General features: G+C 38.0%; 1 protein-coding gene across 1 annotated transcript; it reads left to right on the top strand.

Annotated features, from left to right (window-relative positions):
* Positions 1-600: 600 nt before the first annotated feature.
* Positions 601-23,391, top strand: LOC123245304 (guanylate-binding protein 1-like). Its single transcript, XM_044674140.1, has 11 exons — positions 601-764; positions 11,265-11,473; positions 15,557-15,684; positions 16,059-16,168; positions 18,798-18,994; positions 19,281-19,523; positions 20,061-20,341; positions 21,304-21,516; positions 21,720-21,822; positions 22,102-22,282; positions 23,144-23,391. Exons 2-10 carry the CDS (start codon positions 11,284-11,286, stop codon positions 22,272-22,274), a joined length of 1,638 nt encoding a protein of 545 aa, XP_044530075.1. The 5' UTR covers positions 601-764; positions 11,265-11,283; the 3' UTR covers positions 22,275-22,282; positions 23,144-23,391.
* Positions 23,392-25,230: the final 1,839 nt, after the last annotated feature.

The raw sequence follows: 25,230 nt of genomic DNA on the forward strand, positions 1-25,230 counted from the left end.
CTCCAGGTCTGGAGTTTTATCCACTGTGCCGCCTAGTTGCCCTAAAACTCTGGTTGGTGAGTAGACACATACTTTATTCCAATTTAACTAGGAAGGTCCATATAAAAGATATAAAAGTTGCAAGTCATCTAGAAACATTCTCCTATAATACTGAAAGCAGGATGGGAAGGGGTCTCAAGAATCTTCTAGATCAGTAATGGGCAAGCTTTTTAAAGAGGGGGCCAAAGAAAAGGAAATGCTCATCTGCCAATCTTTTTCGAAGTTTCATTGTTTTGTATCCTACTCATTGTATTCGTCAGATTAGGAATAATGTCACAGCCAGATAGAACATTTCAGGGGGCCTCATCTGGCCCACCCGCTGTAGTTTGCCCATCACTGCTCTAGATGATCAAAACATCAGCTCTCCTCTGTTATTGCAAATAATTGAAAATCAGCTTAATTCTCTCCCCCCCAAGTCAGCCTCTCTCAGCATTGCCACTAGACAGTTCCTTTTATGATTTCTCTGAGTTACTGAGTCACTGAGTTATGTAATAAAGGACTTTCCTTTCGGTTTGCCCTACTTCCTTGACAAAGTTGTTTGGTTCATATTTATAAGTGGAGGTTTTTTTTTTATGGAACCCTGGAAATTCCCAGGGCTTAGACAGAAATATAAAATCTCTCTGCTCAAAGAAAAAATAAAAATAATTAAGGAAGAGCAACCAAAAACCAAGGGAAGACCACATCACTGGGGACACAGGAGCATTCACTTTGAAGGGCAAGAACCAGTAAGAACTGTGTATTTTTTCTTCCAAAGCTCTTTTCTCATCTGCTGTATTAATACTGTTTGTTTTAGAGCCTTAGGTTAAAAGGAAATGGGTGAATGAAAACCTCCTTTGGTCATAAAAAAAGCTGAGGATTGTGGATGGAAAGGCAAGAAATTAGATATGTGTGGAATGTTTCACATGCTGTCTGATATGGTCCTTGTAGTGATCAGTTTTATGGAACTGCTTTTCACCTCTCTATATTTTTAAACCTTTAAAATTATATAGCCCACTCTTCCTGAACAAAGTCAGTTGTATGTCCCACTCAGGGTTCTAGGTAGGACTCTGAGCCACTCTAATGTGGGCCCTCTACTGCTAGTCTCCAATGACTAGGACTCCAGTTCCATTTAATCGGTATTCCTTTTTCTGTTTTTTAATTTCATATAAAAACAATTTTTGACAATTATTAATTGACATTTTGTGATTCAGATTTTCTCCCTTCCTCTCTCCTCACCTACTCTAGATGGTAAATAGTCTGATATAGATTATACCAGTGCTGCTATGCAATATATGCTTCCATATTCCTTATACTATGAAAGAAAATTCATATCACACATATAATAAAAAATTCATGAAGGAAATAAAGGGAAAAGGAAAAAATGTGATGCTTTGATCTTCAATCAGACTTCAACAATTCTTTCTTTGACTATAGATAGTATTTTTCATAAGTCCCTTATCTTAAAACCTAGCTTTGCTAAGAATACTTTAGCCCTTCACAGTTGATAATCATATAATATTTCTGTTACTGTTACACAGTATTCTCCTAGTTCTTCTTCACTTTGCATCCATTCATATAAGTCTTTCCAGGTTTTTCTGAAATAATCTTGTTCATTATTTCTTATGGCACAATAGTATGCCATTACAACTATAAACTACAACTCATTCATTCATTCCCCAATCGATGGATATTGCCTTGGTTTCCATTTCTTTGCCACAACAAAAAGAGCTGCTAAAAATAGTTTTGTACTAGTAGGTAGTTTTCCCCTCTCTCTGACCTCTTTGGGATACAGACCCATGTGGGTTTTGAAATTAATATTCAATGCCTCCAAAGTATGATATTTATAAGGATTTTATTTAAATTAAATTAAGGGTATGGTGAAAGGGAGTTTGGGTAATGTAGTTTTTAAAAGGGGTACAAGGTCTTTTCAACTTTATACCCAGTAGTGGTATTTCTGGATGAAAGGTATGCACAGTTTTATGGCCCTTTGGGAGTGGTCCCAGATTGCTTTCTAGAATGGTTCTATCAATTCACAGTTGCTCAGCAGTATATTGGTGTCTCAATTTTTTCCCATATTCCCTCCAAGTTTATCATATTTCTTTTTGGTCATGTTAGCCACTTAAATAGGTATGAGATGCTATTGGTTATTTTAATTTGAGTTATAAATGACTATAGTTTTCTTTTTAATTTCCTTATTTAGGAATTGTCTATTCATATCCTTTGACCATTTTTCAATTAGGAAATGCTTTGTATTCTCGTAATTTTGCATCAATTCTCTATATATTTGAGAAAACGAGGAAATTAGCAGAGATACTTGCTATAAATTTTTCCCTCAAATTTGTTGTTTCCCTTCTAATCTTAGTTGCATTTGGTTTTGTTTGCACAGAACATTTTTAATTTAATGTAATCAAAATTAGCCATTTCATTTTTCATAATGTTCTCTATGTTGTTTGATCATAAAATCTCCCCTTGTCCACAATTATGTTCTCCTAATTTGTTTATGGAATCACCTTTTATTTCTAGATCAAGTATCCATTTTGACTTTATTTTGGTACATGTCATAAGCTATTAGTCTATGCCTAGTTTTTGCCATACTATTTTCCAGTTTTCCTATCAGTTTTATCAAATAGTAAGTTCTTCCCCCCAAAGCTTGGATCTCTGGGTTTTTCAAATACTAGGTTATTCTGATCATTAGCTACTGTGTGTTGATTGCCTATCTATTCCATTGACCTATCACTCTATTTCTTCACCAGTACTATATTGTTTTGATGATTATCATTTTGTAATATAGGTTGTGATTGGGTATGACAAGACCTCCTTTCTTCATATTTTTTCCCATTAATTTTCTTGTTATTCTTGACCTTTTGTTCTTCCAGATGAATTTTTTATTGTTTTTTCTAGTTCTATGAAATAATTTTGGGGAAAGTTGATTGGTATGTCACCGACTAGGTGAATTAATTTAGTTAGAATTGTCATTTTAGACTTCCGGGTTAAGATGGCAGCAGAGTAGAAACAGCATGCTTAACCTCTCCTAACCCACATATACAGGACTCCTCAAGAGGACACAAAAACCAAATCCAGATGAATGAAGGGACCCCACAACAGGGTGCAGCATTGAAGTGTAAGTGGGATATGGGCATTTCCATGCTATGAAAGGTTAAATAGCTCTCACTAAAGGTGAGGGGAGCAATCACACACACACACATACCACCTACAATGCCAAAGCCAGCTCAAAAACATTAGAGCAAGTTTGAGGCATTCATTAAGTTCTTGGCAGCTACCTGGGATCACCAGAGCCTACTCCTGAGAGCAGCAAGACTTAAGACCCCAAGAGGCTAAAGGACGTGGACTTTGAACACAGACCTTGAGCTCAGGTATGGACCTTGGATGGGGACCCAGTGTGAAGGGGTGCATGATTGTGGAACCTGAAACTGTTAAAGGAGCCTCAGGCAGAAGAGCAAGCAAGGGGATCACCAGGAGACTGGCTAAAATGATAGCAGGAGAGAGTAATGAATGTTGGAGGGGATGTGGCAAAATTGGGACATTAATGCGTTGCTGGTGGAGTTGTGAACTGATCCAACCATTCTGGATGGCTAGTTGGAAGTATGCCCAAAGAGCTCTAAAAGAATGCCTGCCCTTTGATCCAGCCATAGCATTGCTGGGTTTGTACCCCCCAAAGAGATCATAGATAAACAGACTTGTACAAAAGTATTTATAGCCAGTCTTTCTGTGGTGGCAAAAAACTGGAAAACGAGGGTCTGCCCTTCATTTGTGGAATGGCTGAACAAATTGTGGTATATGCTGGTGATGGAATACTATTGTGCTCAAAGGAATAATAAACTGGAGGAATTCCATGTGAACTGGAAAGACCTCCAGGAATTGATGCACAGTGAAAGGAGCAGAGCCAGAAGGACATTGTACACAGAGACTGATACACTGTGGTAAAATCGAATGTAATGGACTTCTGTACTATCAGCAATGCAATGACCCAGGACAATTCTGAGGGACTTTTGGAAAAGAATGCTACCCACATTCAGAGGAAGAACTACAGGAGTGGAAACACAGAAGAAAAACAATTGCTTGTACACATGGGTTGATGAGGACATGATTGGGGATGTAGACTAGAAATGACCACACCAATGCAACTATCAATAATATGTAAATAAGTCTTGATTGATGACACATGTTAAAACCAGTGGAAATGTGGATATGGTCGGGGGGAGAGGGGTGAAGGGAGGCTGAAGGAGAAAGTAAAAATAAGAATCATGTAACAATGAAGATTTTTTCTAAAAAATAAAATATTAAAAAAAGAGGGGGCAGCTGGGTAGCTCAGTGGATTGAGATTCAGGCCTAGAGATGGGAGGTCCTAAGTTCAAATCTGGACTCAGACACTTACCAGCTGTGTGACCCTGGGTAAGTCACTTGACCCCCATTGCCCACTCCTTACCACTTTTCCACCTATGAGCCAATACACAGAAGTTAAGGGTTTAAAAAAAAAAAGAAGTGTCATTTTAATTATATTGGCCCAGCCTTTCCATGAGCAATTAATATTTTACCAATTATTTAGGTCTCACTTTATTTGCATGAAAAGTGTTTTATAACTATCTTCACATAATTGCTGGGTTTGTTTTGGTAGGTATGCATTTTATGTTTATTACAGTTATTTTAAATGGAATTTTCATTTCTATCTCTGGCTATTAGACTTTATTGTGGTAAATAGAAATGCCAGTGATTTATGTGTGCTTATTTTGTACCCTGAAACTTTGCTAAAGTTAATTGTTTCTATTATTTTTTTTGGTTGATTCTCTGGGATTCTTTATGTATACCATTATATCATTGGCAAAGAATAATTTTATTTCCTCATTGCCTATCCCAATGATGGGCAGACTTTTTAAAGAGGGGACCAAAGGAAAGGGAAAAAACTTTAGGCGGGACAATATAATTTATTTAAAAATAACAATGATACATTTTACAAAATTATTTTATTTTTTCTGATACTAAGCCCTATTAATGACTGAAAGATTATGAAGGAGAATGTGATGAATGAAACTGTGACTGCATTTCTAAAAGTTTCTCATAATTTGGTTTGAACTGGGATGCACTTATTCTTAGAAGAGAAGTTAAATGCTCATCTGTCAGTCTGTTTCTAAGGCAACTCTTTCGAAGTTTCCTTGTAGAAAACACCTGTTCACATATATGTATGATGAAGCAAACAGCAATAACTTTCTGGGCATGAGATATCAGATTTGGGAAAGTGGATTTCAACAAGGACTTGTAGAACTCTAATTTTGGAACATTAAATTAAGAAACAACTGTTTGAGTTGAGTATTACATGGTAATTCGATCAATTCAAGTTGCAAGTCTAGTTTCACTGTTTCACAGTTCACATTAAAAGGCATACTGAAAATTTCAAAGTCTTTTTCAATGACACTGAAGTCTTCAAATCTTCATCCAATAGGTCTTGATCAATGATACATGTAAAACCCAATGGAATTGTGCATTGGCTAAGAGGGGTTGGGGGGTTTGGGGGAGAGGGAAAGAACATGAAATATGTAACTATTGGAAAATATTCAAAATAAAGGTTTTTTTAAAAAAAAAATAGAAGGCAAATCTTCTTTCAAATTCACCATGGAGTCTTCTCAGACTTTCTTTGTAACTCTTAAGCTTTTTCTTCATCACCAGAGCTATTGAATTCAACCTTGGGAAGTGAGACACATCATTCTGAACAAACTGAGTCACAAATAGAACAAGTTGTAGTTTAGAATCTTTGAGGCCCCAGATATCATCGATAAATTGATTTTTGACTTGCATCTTGACGTTCAACTTGTTTCATGTGGCAGAGAAGATCCGTAAAAAATGTAAACTCCAAAAGCCATGCAGTATCTTCCAGGATTTTATACTCTCCAGACCCTGTTTCTCAAGGAAGAATGTCACTATTTCATCTTTCTGCTGCCAAACACGCTTGAAGACACGTCCTGCGCTAAGCCACCTTACTTCCGAGTAGTACAATATATCAGGGTACTCAGATTGCATGGACTCTAGAAACTCCCAAAACTGTCTGTGAGCAAGCCCTCGAGATTGAATAGCATTAACCAGCTTCACAATATCATCAAGCACAGGTTTCATCTCCAAAGCAGATTTATACAAGGATGATGGATGATGCAATGTAGAAACAGAACATTGTTATCTGGATATTTTTCATTAAAGATCCCAACAAATGCAGATTTTTTCCCTGTCATATTTCTCACTCCATCTGTTTTTATACTACATATGCAATTTATAGGTACTTTCAAATTTGACATTCCTTCCATAAATTCATGAAAAATATCTGACCATGTTGTAGTTCCCTTCAACAACCTCATGCACACTAGTTCCTCTGTAATACAGAAGTTTTTGTCAACACCTCTTATAAATAATAGCAACTGCGCAGTATCATTTATATCAGAGTTTTTGTCCGTAGTCATTGAGCAGAATTTAAATTGGCCAGTCTTTGATTCCAACTGTGATGTTTTTATCTATTTATTATTATCTTATTATATTTATTATATTATTTATATATTATATATTATTCATAATATAATATGAATACGCTATTAATATTATCTATTATCTATTTTATCTATTTGATTCTAGAAGTCACTGTTTTCCAAGATAAGCTTATTGTTTCAAAATCTTTTCTTTTGTCAGGACATAAAATATCGCAAACTTTGAGCATGCAGTATTTAACAAACTCTCCATCAGAGAGAGCTTTGTTACTTTTAGCAATATTGTATGCTACAACATAACTTGCATGTGTGTAGCTGCTTGCTGAGAACTATTTCCTTTCTTAAAAATACTTTGCTGATATGATAGTTTTTTGCTGAGATCTGCTTTTTGTTTTCTTTCTTCTTCCATTATGGCTCTAACCTTGACATTGTTGTGCTTAGAGTTGAAGTGTCAAGAAATGTCATATTCTTTGTAGACTGCTACAGTTTCATTGCAGATGAGACATCATTGTTTATCCCTAAAAACTGTGAAAAAGGACTTCCAAGTCCATTCATCTTTGAAAACACAGCACTCAGAATCAACTTTACATTTCTTAGATAACATCTTAGGGCTAAAATTTTTCACAATATGCAGATAAAACTAGCAATCCAACAAGGCTAAGACAGGTCTGAATCAAGAAACGTGTTTCAATATCTAGCCACGGTGGAGGGGGTAGCTACTGCAAGCCCCTAGAACCCCAGAAGTCACAGCACACAGCAGATAGTAGGGAAAACATGGAAAACTAGAGAGCAGGGTTCCAGTTGACCTGGACGCAGAAGTCTGTGAGGGAGGAAGAAAAGAGTTATTGATTTGCAATCCCCCAAGGCCAAGGGGAGGAAAATCCAATTCCCTACAGGAAGTTGAGATTTTAAAGAAGTTAAGGAAACTGGCTTAAGTCCCCTTCCAGCTAAATCCCCTTTGTGATTTTGCCCCCTCCCCCTTCCAGTTGCCAGTTTTACTCTTCTTTACAAAGTTGCCAGCAGCCAGTGCCTCTCACTCTCAACATAACATTCCAAAATCTAGGATAAGTCAATAAATTTGTATGTTGTCACTGATATAAAATTAGAGAGGAAAAAAGAGGAAAATATTTATTTTTCTTATAGCCTGTATTCTTTTTATTAATCAGATTAGGAATAATGTTGAATGGGCTGGATAGAACATTTCAGGGGGCCGCATTTGGCCTGCAGGCTGTAGTTTGCCCATCACTGGCCTATCCTAATTCCTTCAGTTTCTTTTTCTGGACTTATCACTATAGCTAGCATGTCTAGTACAATATTAAATAGTAGTGGTGATAATTAGCAACCTTACTTCAATACTGTTGACCTTTTTATGCTTCTACTGAGTGCTGAATTTTCCCATTAAATTTCTTTTCACCTCCATTTTTTGTGTTGTTTTTTTTTTTGTCAAAAATGCCTGGAAGTCCTCTATTTCATTAAATAAGATTTTTTATCTCTTGGAGGATTATGCTCCATTTTGCTGGGCTCATGAGTCTTGGATGTAATCTTAGATCCTTTGCTTTGGGGAATATCATGTTCCATGCATCTAGTCCTTTAATGGGGAAGCCGCTATGTCCTGTGTAATCCTGACTATGGTTCCATAATATTTAAATTGTTTCCTTCTGGCTGATTACAGTACTTTTTCATCGACCTGGGAGGTTTTAATTTGATTATAATAGTCCTGGGATATTTTATTTTAGTTGTTTTTTGTTTGTTTTTTTTTTTTAAGGAAGATTCTTTCATTTCTACTTTCTGCTCTTGTTCAATGATACCAGGACAGTTTCCTAGGATGATTTCTTGTAATATGGTGTTCAGAGTCTTTTTTGCAATCATAGCTTTCAGGTAATCAAATGATTCTTAAATTGTATCTTCTGGATCTATTTTCTAGGTTTTTCCAGTGAGATATTTCAGATTTTCTTCTATTCTTTAATTTTAAAAATTTTTTGGTTTTTTGTTGCCTAATGTCTTATGGAGTCATTAGCTTTCATTTGCTCAACTGTGACTTTGAGAATTATTTTCTTTCTTGATCTTTTCTGTTTCCTTTTCCATTTGACCAATTCTATTTTTTAAGAAGATGTCAAGTTTGAGATGTCTTTAGAACATTACATGTAAAATACCCCAGTGAGAGTTAGAGATGTGTAACTGAAGTTTAGAAAACAGATTAAACTAGATGTATAGTTCTGTAAGTCACCTGCATAGAGAATTTGTCCCATAAGAACCAATGGAGTCATCAGGTGAGATGTGGAGAGAGAGTGTGGAGAGAGAGAAGAGAATTAGAGAATAGGATGGAAAAAAGAAGGCAGGAAAGGATCTAACAGGAGATGACTGGAAAGAAAGAACAAGTGTTATGATTCAAATTATCTCAAGGGACTGATTTGGGGGTAAGAATATAAATGTATTGGATACATCAATTTATTAGTTAGGCCACCATCAAAACCCATAAAGTAATATAGGTCTCCATGACTCTCTTAGGATTCAGAATGACCTAAGTTGTGTCAGGCAGTCTACTAATAGATTTTAGGAGTTCATTATTCAACACCTTCCTTGATCATGCCAAGATTTCATTAATTGGTGATTGCTAATTAAGAGTTGATCCATTGATCTATTCACCCCTTCCCATCACCACAGATGGACAGATCACCTCAATGAGAAAAAGGACTCATGTCCTTTTATTATTAATCAAATTCTGTTGAAAAGTGAAGACATTCTTTGGGATTCTCATGGACAAAGAAAATTCAAAAAGTAGCAGACCAGATGGTATCTCTGACCCAGATCCCACACACAAGAATGCACAGTAATTCTCCCTAATAAATAGGAATTAATACAGTATATAGAAAATAAATTCTCACAAGATGGGACAGGACAGGAAAAGAGATAAAGAAAAGGACTAGACAGAGAAAGAGAGGAGAGGAGAAAGGAAGGCCTAATTCAGAGACTTGAAGTATATCTATAGTTGGGAGGAGTGATATGAAAAATGACCCACAAAAAAAAAAAACCTGAGGAATGGTCTAACAGATGGGAGAAGAATCAAGAGAGACCCACATAACAAACCCAAAAAGGAAAGGGTAACCAGGAGAATTGGGTGGTCAGCATGGGCAAATCCTGTAGAAATCAAGAGATAAGTTTTTTTTAAACTTTTACCTTCTGTCTTAAAATCAATACTGGTATTGGTTCCAAGGCAGAAGAGCAGAGCTAGACAATGGGAGTTAAGTGACTTGCCCAGGGTAACACAGTTAAGTCTGAGGCCAGATTTAAGCCTAGGACCTCCTATCTTCTGGCCTGGCTCTTTATCCACTAAGTCACTTAACTAATCCAAAAAAAAGTGAATTTTGAGAAAAAGGTCATTAGATTTTAGCATCCAGCTAGCCAACAGTGTCTTCCCAATGTCTCAGAAAGAAATTTTTTTACATTGACATTTTGCCCTTGTAAGAGTCATGTTTTCTATTCAGTACAGAGGAAGCCTCATGGAACAGTAGAAGTAGGCATCTGAAGAGGGAGGAAGGGCTGTTCACTTTTAATATATCTTCTTTTGTTTGAAATGATGTCCCAATCATAACCATAGCAATGCAAAACACTTAAAAAATACAAATTGGATTTTGTCATTCTTTGCCATATTTTATGCCAATATCTCTCAGCTCCTAAGCTTTGAGGACTTCCAGGTTTTCATAAGTCCAAGTATTTTTTAAAATAACCTTTGTTTAAGAAGGAAGGCTGCACTAAAACCAAAAACAAAGCCAAGTTCTTTCCTGAGTAAAACAGTAACTAGACAATAATAAGGATTAGTTGCAAAGTATGCCCTGGGAAATGTCACCCCACTTTAAAGAGTAGGTAACTTTTCTTGTATTTACATCTTTAAGAGAAAAATCTCAAGGTTTGTCCTGGAGACATATTTCTAAATGGAAAACTTCTCCCATTATAAATCAGTCTTTTTTTTCCTTATTCAAAGAAATTCAATAAAGCTGCTCTCTTTAGTTTTCTAGAGGGATTAAGCCCTCCACCTCTACCCTCTTGATTTTACCTCATCTTCCAGTATTTTACTTGCTTTTTTATTTTTAACTCCACTTTTAGTTTCTTTTTTTCCTTTCTCTTTTCCATCTGAACCTGATGCCAGCTTATTATATAAAAAAGAAAAAGGGCTCTTATAAGATGAAGACTAGAAGAAAATGTCAAAGAGGAATTATCCAGGGCTCATTTAAGGAAAGTAGAGAAGATTTAATTGCAGAACTCAATCATTTTCACTCTTTTTTTAAACCTTTACCTTCTGTCTTAGAATCAATACTGTGTATTGGTTCTGAGACAGAAGAGCTGTAAGGGCTGGGCAATGGGGGTTAAGTGACTTGCCCAAGGTCACACAGCTAGGAAATGTCTGAGGCCAGAGTTGAACCCAGGACCTCCTGACTCTAGGCCTGGCTCACTGAGCCACCCATCTGTCCCTTAACTATAGTAATTCCTTAACAAGCCTCCCTGCTTCCAAGTTCTTTTGTGACTAAGAGCCTGGCTCAATACTTGGAAATGTATACTATGCTTATAGAGGCAGTAGCTGGTTATAGGCAGGGAGTAAGCCTTGGAGTCAGGAAGTCTTGGATTAATATTTCTTCAACACATACTAGAACAATGATGTGGGCAGGTGATTTAGATTCTCTGCCCCCAGGTGACCCTCTAAGACCACACATGTATTCTGCCTACCCGGTGGAAAAAAAAAAACAATTTTTTTTTAATTTTCAGAAAACACACCACCTCCAACATGGCCACTGATCTCTGGATGCCAGCCCCAATCTGTCTAATAGAGAACAGCAATGGGCAACTGACAGGGAACAGAGAAGCACTGCAGATCCTGGCTACAATTACCCAGCCTGTGGTAGTGGTTGCTATCGTGGGCCTATACCGTACTGGCAAGTCCTACCTGATGAACAAGTTGGCAGGGCAAAAATCAGGTAAGTCCATTAGAAAAGGCTATTACACATCCCTCCTATAATGGAATATTATCCATTCACGTGGAGTCAGTACTTTAGAGATAGTAGTAATGATGGTGATGGTGGTGATGGTGGTGATGGTGGTGGTGGTGGTGGTGATGGTAGTAATGGTGGTGATGGTGGTGATGGTAGTAATAATGGTGGTGATAATGGTGATGGTGGTAGTAATGGTGGTGATGGTGGTGATGGTGGTGATGATGGTGGTAATGGTGATGGTGGTGATGATGATGTTGGTGATAGTGATGATGGTGGTGATGGTGGTGATGATGATAACTAGCACTTCTGTAGCTATATTACTACTTTAAGATTTGTGAAGCACTCATCACAAGTCGTCTTATTTGATTCTTTCAATAACCATGGGAGGTAAGTGATATTATTATGCCCATTTTACATGGGAGGAAACTGAGGCAAAGAGAAGATATGTGACTTCCTTAAGGTCACACACAAGTATCTGAGGCAGGATTTTAACTTGGGTTTTACTGGCTCTAAAAAGCAAGGCTTTGTTTTTAGCTTTCTTTATTTCCTTCAGAGTGCTATGGTGGAATGAAACATGACTTTCCTCCTCAGTGACACTTTTGCCTTAGTTGTTCCTTGTTGTTCAGCTGTTCCAGCTGTTTCTAACTCTTCCTAACCCCATTTAGTGTTTTCTTGGCAGAGACATCGGAGCAGTTTGCCATTTCCTTTTCATCTTATAGATGAGAAAACTGAAGGATTAAGTGACTTGTCCAGGATCACATAGCTAATAAGAATCTGAATTCACATTTGAACTCAGGTCTTCCTAACTCCAGGCTTAGCACTCTATCCATTGTGCCATCTAGCTCCCCAGTTTCTCCTTAGAAGATTCCTTTTATGTTATAGCAAGAGCTCAGAATTATGAGTTGGAAGAGACTCAGCTCATAACTAAATTCAACTCAACTTATAACTAAAAAATAAGTACCCCCTAAAATATCACAGAATCATTGAATTTAGAGTTGGAAGGGACCTCAGCAGCATCTAGTCCAATCTGAATCTGAAAAGTAACCAACAAATATAGCCATCCATTGTCTGTTTGACCCCAGAGGGCAAGAACTAGGAATACTAAGAAGAAACTACAGAGAAAAATGATTATCTGTTCCATACAGTTCTGACTATTAGAGCCATCTTAAAGTAAAAAAAGACTGACTCTAAAAGCAAAGGACACAAGAAAAGGAAATAAGCATTTATATAGGGCCAGGCATTATACTAAGTACTTATTAGAATATAAAGTATAAGCACATTATCTCTTTAGATCCTCACAACAACCCTGGGAGGTAGGTGCTATTATTATGCCATTTTATCAGGGAAGAAACTGAGGCACATATAGATTAAATGAGTTGCCCAAGGCCACATAACTATTAAGTGTGTGAGGCCAGATTTGAACTCAAGGCTTCCTGAATTTAATACCGCCAGCAGTGTCTATGGAAGATCATTCAAACACCTCAGTTGTCTTCCATAACCTTCTGCAACCATAAACCTAAGGAAAAAAGAATTTGAATAGATATAGAGTAACATTCTACAAAACAGGTGTTTTAACCTAGAATTAGTTAAATTAAAAAAAAAACATTCTGATACACTTTCCTTTGTAATCCTTTGTATTTTATACCTTCCAGAAGAGACAGGTTTCACCAGACTTCCCAAGGAGTCTGCAATAAAAAAATTTTTAAACATGAAGAACTTCTGCTATAGAGACAAAGAAAACTAGATGTATAATAATTAAATTTGAATTCATAAGATAAATAAGAACACTGCACAAGGTAGAAAACTTCAAGAAATAATGTAAGAGAATTTAAATATTTGCTCTCTGCCCTCCCTTCTCACTCAGTCCATCCCACAAGTTGAGTGTAGACAGCATCAGCAATTTCACAGTTAGCTTCCATATCTGTCTATGATGGTGATGGCAAACCTATGACACCCATTTTCAATGGCACGCAGCTGCATGTGGCCACAGATAGAAAACTATGGGGCTGCATGCTAAGGATGAAACATTTACTGTAGTGTAGTGTAGACACTCTGTGCACTATAGATAACAATTCTACCTATATTAATTTTCTTATTTTGGTTTATTAAATACAGTAATATATTATAATTATACATTTTTGTTATTTAAACTATAAATATCATGAAATTATGGTTTTTTCTCAAAAAAAAGGTGACACACGACCTGAGTTATACTTGGTTTTTTTTGGCAAATTTTGACACACCAAGCTCAAAAGGTTGCCCATCACTGGTCTATGGTTATCCTTACTTGGTTTCCTCACGGCAGTCACTTACATAGAACTCGATGCTAGCTATTAATACCCTCAGGCCCCAATCTACCTTTGTAACCACAATATTCCTTTTTCGAATTGTTCACATCATTTCCTGTCTCTATCTTTTCTCCCCTTTTTTTATGCCCCAACCCCCGTCTCCACCAAGCAAAATCCTGTTCGTTTGAAGATCAGCTGAAATTCCACTTACTCCATGAAAAACTCCCTAGTCCCCATTCTCAGATTTTTATCCTCTAAGTTCCTGTGGGTTCTATACCTCATTGAGGAACTTTTCTAATTCAATTTGTGGTAATTGTTTTATCTCTCCTATGAAAAGTCTTTGAAGGATAGAATCACATTCTGTTTATCACAGTATCCCCTCAAGTACCCAGAACACAGGTGATCAATGATTATTTATTGATGAATCAACAATTCAACTAATGCTGAGGATACAAAGTCAAAAATGAAAAAGCCTGTCTTTAAGGGTCCTATATCCAATCAAGGAAGATACGTATATAAATGAAGAATAACCAAGGTAAAAGCAAGGCTGTTTGAGGAAGGAGAGCACTAGTGGCTGGAAGAATCAGGAAAAGCTTCATTTAGGAGAAGAGGATTGCCCTGAATCCTAGAGAAAGTAAGAGATTCTATGATACAAAGGAGAAGAGGGAGCTCATTTCGGGAATAGGGAGAAACCAAGATAAAGGTATGGTGATGGGAAATTGAGAGTTATATGTAACAAACAGCAAAAGGGCCAGTTTATCTGGACCATAAAGAGAGGAGAGTAATATATAATGTAACTGGAAAGCTAAATTGGAGCTAGGTTGAGAAAAGATTTAAAAACCAAATAGGGTAGTTTATATTTTACCTTAGGGGCAATAGGGTGCTACAAAAGTTTATTGACTATGGGAATGACTAGTCAGACCTGAATTTTGGAAAATCTCCTTGACAATTGTGTGAAAGAGGAAATAGAGAAGCAAAGGATTTGAGGCAGGAAAGAAGCTGTCACAATAATTGAAGGTAGGAGTGATGAGGGCCTAAACCAGGGTGGTTACTGCATAACTAAAATAAATAGATTATGAATCACATTGTAGAGTTAGAATCAACAAGTATGACAATTAATCGGAAATGTGAAGTATGACTTTGAGGTCAAAAAGTCTTAGTGTCTAGAAGAATGGTACCATCTTCAACAGAAATAGGAATAATCAGAAGAGGGGTGATAAAAGAATGCTGAATTTCAGTTGCCTATAGGTATCAATGGATTGATAAATTAATATGAAATCTAAGGGAGAACTTTCTAGGTATTTCTGCTGATCTCTAAGATACCAGAAATTATTCATAGTTGTGGTATTTGGAGTGTGGACCTAATTCTCATCTCTCAGATGATAATTTTCAAACAAGAAATAAAACATTAATCGTATTAGATACAATCTTCTGGCCTCTGACTTGTCCACTGTTAAGAAAGAGCACAGTCAAGTAGCAAAAATTTTGGATCTGAAATCAGAGAATCTGGTCTCAAATTACAGGCTTCCACATATCCCCTGTGTGCCTTTGGACAAACCATTTTGCTTCTCTATATTTCCATTTCCTCACTAATCAAATAAGAGGTTGGACTAGATAATCTTAAAGTCCCTTCCAACTCTAGAACAATGATGCTCTGGGTATATACTGTTCTCTTCCAATAAATGATTAACATTACACATATATGCCAATCCCCAAGACGACCATCAAATATGGGAGTCTCCTGATTATTTCATACTCATCTCTCCAAATTCCTGTGCAGGTTTCTCCCTTGGCTCCACAGTGCAAGCTCATACCAAGGGCATCTGGATGTGGTGTATTCCTCATCCCAAAAAACCAAATCACACCCTTGTTCTCCTGGACACTGAGGGGCTGGGTGATGTGGAGAAGGTAAGAAGTCGTTCAAGATTGAAAATGAAGGAGGGGGCAGCTGGGTGGCTCAGTGGATTGGGAGCCAGGCTTAGAGACGGGAGGTCCTGGGTTCAAATGTGGCCTCAGACACTTCCCAGCTGTGTGACCTTGGGCAAGTCACTTAACCCCCATTGCCCAGCCCTTACAGCTCTTCTGTCTCAGAACCAATACACAGTATTGATTCCAAGATGGAAGGTAAAGGTTTAAAAAAAAATGAAGGATAGAACATTGATATTATTATAGGTCATGGGCTTACAAAAACCCAAGTTTGACCTTCCTGGTAAATAGGGATACTAATCCAGGAGCTGACATGAGAGTAGAAACGATGCCAGGAAATGTATTCTGAATTCTAGGGTGACAACAAGAATGATGGATGGATCTTTGCCCTGGCTGTGCTATTGAGCAGCACCTTTGTCTACAACAGTATGGGCGTCATCAACCAACAAGCCATGGACCAACTGCAATATCCTTTCTGTGACTCAGGGGATGAGCCAAGCCCAGAGGGGACAGCTCCCCTCTGTCCTTACCACTGATTTCTAAAACCCATGTCTTGTTAAATTAAAGGCACGTATGAAAGGCAAAATATATATATATCAGGAAAAACTCACATGCTATTATTGAAAACACTGCTATAGCCCCCTGAAATATATAGATCCTTTATGGGATAATGTTAATAATATAGAGATACCAAAGTGGCACCCACAGTGAAGGAGGCCTTTGAACCTGCTTCACCTGCTCAGACTCCCAGACAGATGTTTTAAAAACCAAGATAGGGATTTATTATTGGAAACACGATCATATGAAGGGGAGGACTAAGGCATTAGGGTTCCCTGGCACTAAGCCTCCCCCTTCCTAAAGTCTCCTTAAAGAGATTTCTTCTTGTTCTTCCAAGTTTCCTATGCCCCGACCTGTGCCACCCCAGTGGCCAAGCACAGGCTCAAATTCCTAGTTTTCCTATCTTCTTTCCAGATGCTGACTCAAGTTTATGACTTCCAAATTAGGCCAAGCTGAAAAGCATCCATCAATCAATAAACATTTATTATGTACCTACTATATGCCAGGCACTATGCTATGTGCTGGGTATACATAAAGAGGTAAAAGACAGTCTCTGCTCTCAGAGAGCTTACAATCTAATGAAGGAAACAATGAACAAAAAAATATACAAATTAATTTACAGGTTAAATAGGAAATCATTAACAGGAGAGACACTAGAACTAAGAGGACTAGGGAAAGGCTTCCCGTAGAAGATAAGACTTAAAGGAAGCCAGAATTGTCAGTAAGTGTTCTTAAAGAGGGAGAGCATTCCAAACATGGGGGACAGCCAGGGAAAAAACCTGGAGCTGGAAATGGAATATCTTGTTCAAAGAACAAGATTTGGAACAAAGTTCATTGAACAAAGAGTTGACACCAAAGGAATGATCACAGCCTCTAGGCATAACCTTTAAAAGGAAATAGAGAAAGGGGAAGAGATGCTAACAGGAATGGTGGAATTGCTCAGGCTCTGGGTCCTGGAAAGTGGCTTAAGCATCCACAAAGCCCCTCGAGAGTGCCCCATTCACTAAAGAGACTGAGTCAGATAGAACCAAAACTGGCCATAGAAGCACAGACCTCACTCTTATTCAAATAGGGAAATTCAGAAACTGTTTCGGGAGAAAACACCCAAGTGTATAGCAAGGTCTTTCCCCAAGAATGGGAAGCTCAAACTATTCAATCCAAAAGTAAGAAAGAATTTCATTTGAAGAGGTTTTCAGATAACACAATAGCCTAGGCTGGTGGAATGGCCTTAGGGACTGATAGAGGAGCCTGGGACTAAGATGGAATAGTCTCTTGAGCTGATGGAGTAGACCCAGAGCTCTGGGCTGATGGAGTAACCCTAGAGCTGATGGAGCCCCATTGCCCTGGGATAATGGAGTAGCCCTATAGCTAATTGGAGTATCCTGGGAGCTGGTGGAACAGTTCCTACCACCGTCCTGAGGACCAGAGTTTAGCCAGAGCCCTTAGTGCACGTTCCATATTTTCCCCCATTGTCCCACCTGTCCTCATTTATCAGCGTAGGAGAGGCCTCGCTCCCCTTCTGGCAAAGGTGGGAACATGACATTAAATACAGAACATTGCAAGCAATTAATAATCCAGCCCAACAATGCAGAACTAAGGTAAATACAGACAGAAGAGCAAGAAACTGTGGCACAGAGAAGCCTGACAGTTCACAACTAAGGGACAGAACCGTACAAAACCATTATGAGTGATTAACGATACAGAATGGTTAACTAATTAATAATACAGATTTTACAGTTCATGCTTAGTTAATGCTAACTGGTGAAAACTATGAGATTTCAGAACATGAGGGTCTTGCTTTCTGTTATTGCCCTTCACTGCCCTCTGCCCACCTCCATCAAAGCCATGTGTCCTGAGGAGTGATGAAGAAGCACAGATTCATAACAGTAAGGAGTCAACTCATGGACCTTGCCCATGCTAGTTCTAGAGAAGGGGGAAAGAAGTGACCTGGAACTTTCCCTCTTATCCTAGTATTATCAATCACGTAAACTATGCCAGGCTTTGGACAGTGAGGTAAATCCCTGAGAGACCAAGTTCTTCTTCACTATGAGGAAAGGGAGTCCATCAAGAGGACTGAATCAAATTGCTTGAATCCCCATCAGCCCTAAGCCACAAAGGACAAAATAGAAGGTCAGCTCTCTGGCAACACTATGTTCTTTACTCAAAAGGATGGAAGGGAGGGGATCATCACTTTCTTCACTGTTTGAGAATCAAGTATGTGTCCTTTGCATTTATCAGCAGGACAAATAAAACCTATTAGCCTGAACACTTGTAGGGTAATAAGGCCCCTTTGGAAAGCAAAAATGAGCCAAATAACAATATTTCCAGGGGCATGAGACAAAGATATTTTGTGAGCTACTCCATAAAATTATACCTGGGCAGATCACTTGAAGGCTTAGAAAAAAACTGGTACATGGAATTTGTTGCTTCATGGAAAAACAGGAAATAAGTTATTTGAGGAAAATGAAAGAATCTGAGACTTGAAGGATGTGAGCTCTATCTCTTTTCTCACTGCTTTTCCTTAATTCACGATCCAGCTATGTGACTGAGCTGACAGAACGAATCCGAGCCAAGTCCTCCCCTAGCACTGCTGGGGCAGAAGAATCACTTGCCTTTGTAAACTTCTTTCCAGATTTTGTGTGGACTTTACGTGATTTCAATTTAGAACTCCAATTCAATGGGCAGCCCATCACCTCTGATGAGTACCTGGAGAAGGCACTAAAGCTCAAAGAAGGTCTCAGAAACTGAGGGCAGAGGCAGCCTTCTGTAGCATCACAATTTTCCGTTCTGAATTAATATGTTTCTAGTTAAGGTCCTTGGCTATTGCTTGTCTGGGATCTAGATAACCATTTAGTCCCAGGATAAGTTTTTTTTTGTTTAATCACCCTTCACTTTACTCCCATTAGGAGGGAAGGAGAAGTAAGAATGTATTGAGGATTGAGATGAGACAAAATGTCAGAGAACTTCTGAGAGTTCAACTTTCATGGGCTAACATATAAATTCTCCTTCTCTTCCTTCAGGTACCAATGATGATGTTAAGATGTTTAATCTGCCCAGACAGTGTATCCATCAATTCTTTCCTAAGAAGAAATGCTTTATCTTTGACCAACCCACCTCTGGGAAGAAGCTTACCCAGCTGGAGAAACTTCATGACAGTGAACTAGAGGCCAGCTTTGTTGAGCAAACTGAAAGCTTCTGCTCCTATATCTTCCAGCATTCCAAAGTAAAAACTGTCCAAGAAGGCATCACAGTCAATGGACCCCGTGAGTCCTTGCTCTCAACCCTTCCAAGATATTAAAATCCTGCCATTCTCTTCTCTTCTTTCTCTGATCCTTTTATCAAAAAAAACCTCTTCATCTTTTTAACTTTCAGCTGACCCCCAAGAACTACAAAGCAAAGTATGGAAGGAAGCCCTGGATATGCTTTCCAAAATAAACCTCATTTATAGGGGCCTAAGGAAGTAGGCAAGAATAGCAGGACCAGGAAACCCAACCATGCTGCCATCTTGGTCCTCCAAATCAATAGTATTTTTGAGTCTTGTTTATGAGTCTGGCATGGTACTGGGCATTGGAAGAAAGAAAAAATATTGCCTGAAGTTTCACAGAAACATAAAATGTTAAGGAGGGAAAGGGCTAATTCGAAAACCTTTCAATAGTCTATGCCCAATAATACTTCCCCAATTGGGATTAATTAAGATATGATGAAAAGCTAAGTTTATACGCCCATTATTTAACATGATAGGTTCTGACCTTTTTCCTAATGGTTCTGGCCTCTCTTCCATTTTTTCATTTTCTCTAAAGGTCTAGAAAATCTGGTTCTGACCTATGTTGAGGCCATCACCAGGGGAGATATGCCCTGTATAGAGAATGCAGTCCTGGCACTGGCTCAAATAGAGAACTCAGCTGCAGTACAAAAGGCTCTTGCATACTATGAGGAGATGATGAGACAAAGGGTCCAGTTCCCCACAGAAACCCCTCAGGAACTGTTCAACATGCATGCCACCTGTGAGAGAGAAGCCATCCAAGTCTTCATCAAGGACTCTTTCAAGGATGTAGACCAGAAATTCCAGAAGCAACTGGAGGTACTTTGGGATTTATTTGGTTGTTTTTTTTTTTAATTTATTTCATGGGAAAGAAGAGTCTACCTGAAGGAAGAAGCTTCCAGAAAGAAAAAAAGAGGCTCTTCCTAAGAGCAACAGCTTATTAGAGTCTAAAGTCATAGTCTTCTGTCAAGTCATGTGACCCTGAAATTCCATTTGCAACCTTCTTTAATTAAAACAGCTACATGGCAGCTATTATTTTCTAAAGATGTTAGAACAGGGACTATTAGCCTGGTGAACTGTGAAATTATTTCTTTTTATACTTTGAGAACTGTATTTTGATATAATTTATTTCCTTTGTAATCTTACGTATTGTATGCATTTAAAAACATTATTCTGAGAAGAGCCCCATAGGATTCACCAGAATACAAAAGAGATCCGCAGAAATAAAAAAAGTTCCAGAACCCCTGGCCTAGTAGAATACTGTATTTCTAATAGATGAACTAAAGATTTTAGGAAATTGAAGGTTGCAAATGGAGAATTAAGGACAATTGTCTAAGTATCACAATTTTAAAGTGAAGATGCTGAGGAAAAGGGCCCTCCAGAAATTTTGTCCAGATTTACTTACCTTCTTCCTACATACTTCAAGATCTCTCAGAATAGATGTACCAGAGAAAAGATACAATTGTGCTTGGAATATCTCTTATCATGAATGGGGCTATGACACATTTCTAGAAATGCTAACAACTTCTCCCAGCTGTATCCCTCATGACTCATTCTCCTCCTGGCCCTGATCCTGACTTTCTGGACTTCAAACCCTTCATTCTTTCTTTCCCCACTTTTTAGCTCTTTTGGATATTATCTTTCTTTGCCAGAACACACATTTGACAATATCAGGGTCTGTTTTTCTTCCCACATGCATTTCTATCTCTAGCACAGTACCTGGTCCAGACCAAGAGCTTAATTAAAGCTTGTTTCCTTCTTTCCTTTATTTTGCTCTAAAGAGCCACCTGGAGGCCAAGCGAGATGCCTTTTGTGACCAGAACCTGAACATGTCAGCACAGCGGTGCAGAGCTTTGCTTCAAGATATTTTCAGTACTCTGGAGGAAGCAGTGAAGCAGGGGACCTTCTCTAAACCAGGGGGCTATGGTCTCTTTCTGCAGAAGAAGCAAGAACTAATAGAGAAGTACAAACAGCAGCCTAAGAAAGGGATACAGGTAAAGCCTTGAATTAGTGATTGATTCAGGTTAGGGGTGAAGGGGGAACTTTAGAGTACATTTCTAAGCACTGAGGCAAACAATGATAATGTCAAATGGAATGGCCATTGTCAAAGACGCAGTCACATGAATGGTCAACTTTTGACTTTATCTAAAGAGCAGCATTATTTCCTTTTTCTAATTCACTATCTTCCCATTGCTAGGCTGAGGAGACTCTGCAGGAATATCTGAAATCCAAGGAATACGTGGCTAAAACAATTGAGCAGACAGATATAGCACTGACAGCAAAAGAAAAGGAGATTGTTGGTAAGGAATATGTAAAAGAGATGGGAGAGAGGGAGGGGAACCTAAGGCATTTTCATTTAAAATAACTTCATTTCTCTGGGACAGTTAGATTCCAACAGGAGATCTTTCATGGATCCCAAAACTTTGTCCATCTCTGAGGACATATGAACTGGTTACCTTGGTAAAGAATGACAGAATTCTGTTCAATGAAATGCATCCATGGATGATAGCTGGCTGGGGGATAAGCGGTCCTTTGCTGTGACTTAAGTATCCCTGGGGTTTTTTTTCCCCCTTTGGCAGAGGAGCGGATGAAGGCTCAAGCTGCTGAGGCTGCTGCTGCAAGGCAGCTGGAGGAACTGCAGAAGAGGAATCAGGAGATGCAGAATCGAGATAAAGGACGGAAGACAATACCTGCAAGGGTAGAGGCTGAGGTGAATCGCTTCGGAAAGCGTTTGAGGAAGCTGAGGTTCTGAAACTGCAGGTATATGTTCCATGGCTTAGCCAGTACTTGATAAGTTTTTTTAACAACTGTGCATTTTCAAAGATTTGCAAATTCAAAGGATTTTAGCGTTTGAAAGAAGCTTAGTGATCATCTGGTCTAAGGCTCAGATTTTACAGATGAGGAAACCAATTCCTATGGAAATAGAGACATTTGCCCAAGTTCACAGAGCTAATTAGAGGAAGAGCTGAGACTAAATCTTTTGAGAAATAATTAATTTTTCAGTTCACATGTTTATTTTTGTCATTATCATTTTTAAATAATAATGATCACGTTTATGTAGCACTTTAAAGTTTTCGAAGTATCTTACAAATTTAATATGATCTGATATTAACAATAACCCTAGAAAGGAGAGGAGAGGGGAGGGGGGGAGTAGAGGGGAGGGGAGGAGAGGCAGTATGCCATAGAAGACAGAAATCTGACCTCGGAGCCAGAAAAATTTGGATTCAAGCCCTGTGGCTAATCAGGAATTAATATAGTGCCTGGCACATGCTTAATACATATTTATTAACTGACCAACTATATATAGCACATCCTAACTAAAGGACCCTGGGCAAGCTGCTCAGGGCTCAATACAACTCTAAGACTTCTGATGTGGGATCTCTGCTATCTTCCGCACCCTCTCTGATTCTCTTCTTCTCGGTCTGACCATGGATCAGTTTGTGGCAGAAGCCACTTTGCCCTCCCTTTTCACTCCAGGCCAGCACCTAGGACAGCACACCTGCCTTTGTTGAGAGGTTCACAGAACTGGTTCCCTGGCTAAGGTTGAGTGTCCTATGGTCCCAGACAGCTACTGAGTTCCCTTCTGTGACTTGCTCTCAGACCGTATTTGTTTCTCATCAGGAACAGGAAAACTGACTACAGGGAAGATTCAATGCCCCAAATTGCAACAGCATCAGCATCAGAAACAATCTTTCCATGGCAAGATGGAACACTCTACAGGAAAAATAGCTATGTCGTGCCTTTAAGACTTAGAGCTTCCCCTTCTTGCTTACCCTGATTTACAGCAAAACTTAAAGAGAAACATGACAAAACTAGTGGAAATGCGCATTGGCCATGGGTAGGGGGGGGGGAGGTTGAAGGGGAAAGGAGGAGCATGAATCATGTAACCATGTTAAAATGAATATTAATAAATGTTAAAAAAAATAAAAAAAAATTAAAAAAAAAAACTTAAAGAGAAGCTTCAGAATTGAGGATATGGCACTTGACTAAAGGTTCTTATTTCTATTGGTTTATATTGGTAAATGCTAAGCTAATAGTAATATCTTATGTTCATTTAACACTTTGAAGTTTACAAAGATGGGACATGACTAAAAGAAATGATGAACAGGGGGTAGCTGGGTAGCTCAGTGGATTGAGAGCCAGGCCTAGAGATGGAAGGTCCTAGGTTCAAATCCAGCCTCAGACACTTCCCAGCTGTGTGACCCCGTGCAAGTCACTTGACCCCCATTGCCTACCCCTTATCACTCTTCTACCTTGGAACCAATACGCAGTATTGACTCCAAGACAGAAGGTAAGGGTTTAAAAAACAAAAAAGAAGTTTATAAACTAATGGGAAATAAAAACAATAATTTTTTTTGAAAAAAATAAATGATGAACAGATGATTTGGGAAAAAAACTGAAAAGACTTACAGGAACTGATGAAAAGTCAAATGAGAAGAACCAGAAGAACATTTATTATACACAATAACAGCAATATTTTTTGATGAATAACTGTGGATGACCTCATTATTCTCAGTAATACAGTGATCAAAGACAGTCCCAGTGATTTATGATGGAAAACGCCATCTGTCCTCTAAGAAAGAAGTGAATGCAGAACAAAACATACTATATTTCTCCTTTTTCTTCTTCTATTTTTTGATTGATATCTCTTCTATAAAATGGTTAATAAATAAAAATGTTTTACATGATTGTACATGGACAATCTATACCAGATTGCTTACCGTTTACATGAAGTGGGGACCAATGGAAAGGAATGAGGGAGGGAGGGTGAAAAGAGGGAGAGAATTTGGAACTCAAAAATTTTTAAATGAATGTTAAAACTGCTTTTACATGTAACTGGAAAAAAATAAAATATTTTTAATGAGGCATGAGTAGTAAAGACAATGCAGTGGTCTAACACTGGATAATACTAGTACCTACCTCCCAGAGTTGTTGTGAGGATCAAATGAGGTAATAAATCAATCAGCACAGTGCCTAGCACACAGCAGGTATGTAATAAATGTTTGTTTCCTTCCAAACATTTAGTTTCTTTTTTGATTACCAGTTGGAACTGCTCTTATATTCAAAAACTTACTGATTTTTCCCAAAGACCCATGAATTGTTTTCAGGCTAGGGATAGCATACAGATTTAAACTTGTATATTTAGTCCCTATATATTTATATTGGTAAATTCATATTTTTCTTCTTCAGTGAAGTTGGAGTCATATTATTTATAAGATTAAAACACTGAGCACTATTCAAAAATAAAATAGTTATGTAGGCATAAGAGGACATTGGTAAGGTCATAAACTGAAATCTGGTTAATGAAAAGAAAGGAAAAGAAAGAAACTTTTTTATAAAGAAAAAGAACTAAATTCATTTGTCAAGTATTCAAAATCTTTTCTTAGGTCAACAGTTTAGTAAATGAAAAAAGAAAATGCCTTTTTGCTTAAAAAACATAAAAATTCATATGTAAAGATAATAATTTCCCCACTAATATGTGAGAAGAAACACAGACAAATTGGAGGTCAGAAAAGACAAGTGCCTTTCAGATCATATGAATTGAGGAAAATAGAGTTTATGGGATTTTTTTTCTTCTTTTCTCAATAGGAAAATATGAAGCTTTAATTTAAAATAGAAACTTTGAAAACAATTTATAAAAACATCTTAAATGAGAAAAGTTCAGCAAGCTGGCTCAAAGTTTCTATCTTCTCTATCACCTTTGGGAA

The sequence above is a fragment of the Gracilinanus agilis genome, chromosome 4 (assembly GCF_016433145.1).
Source record: "Gracilinanus agilis isolate LMUSP501 chromosome 4, AgileGrace, whole genome shotgun sequence".
Classification (NCBI taxonomy): domain Eukaryota; kingdom Metazoa; phylum Chordata; class Mammalia; order Didelphimorphia; family Didelphidae; genus Gracilinanus; species Gracilinanus agilis.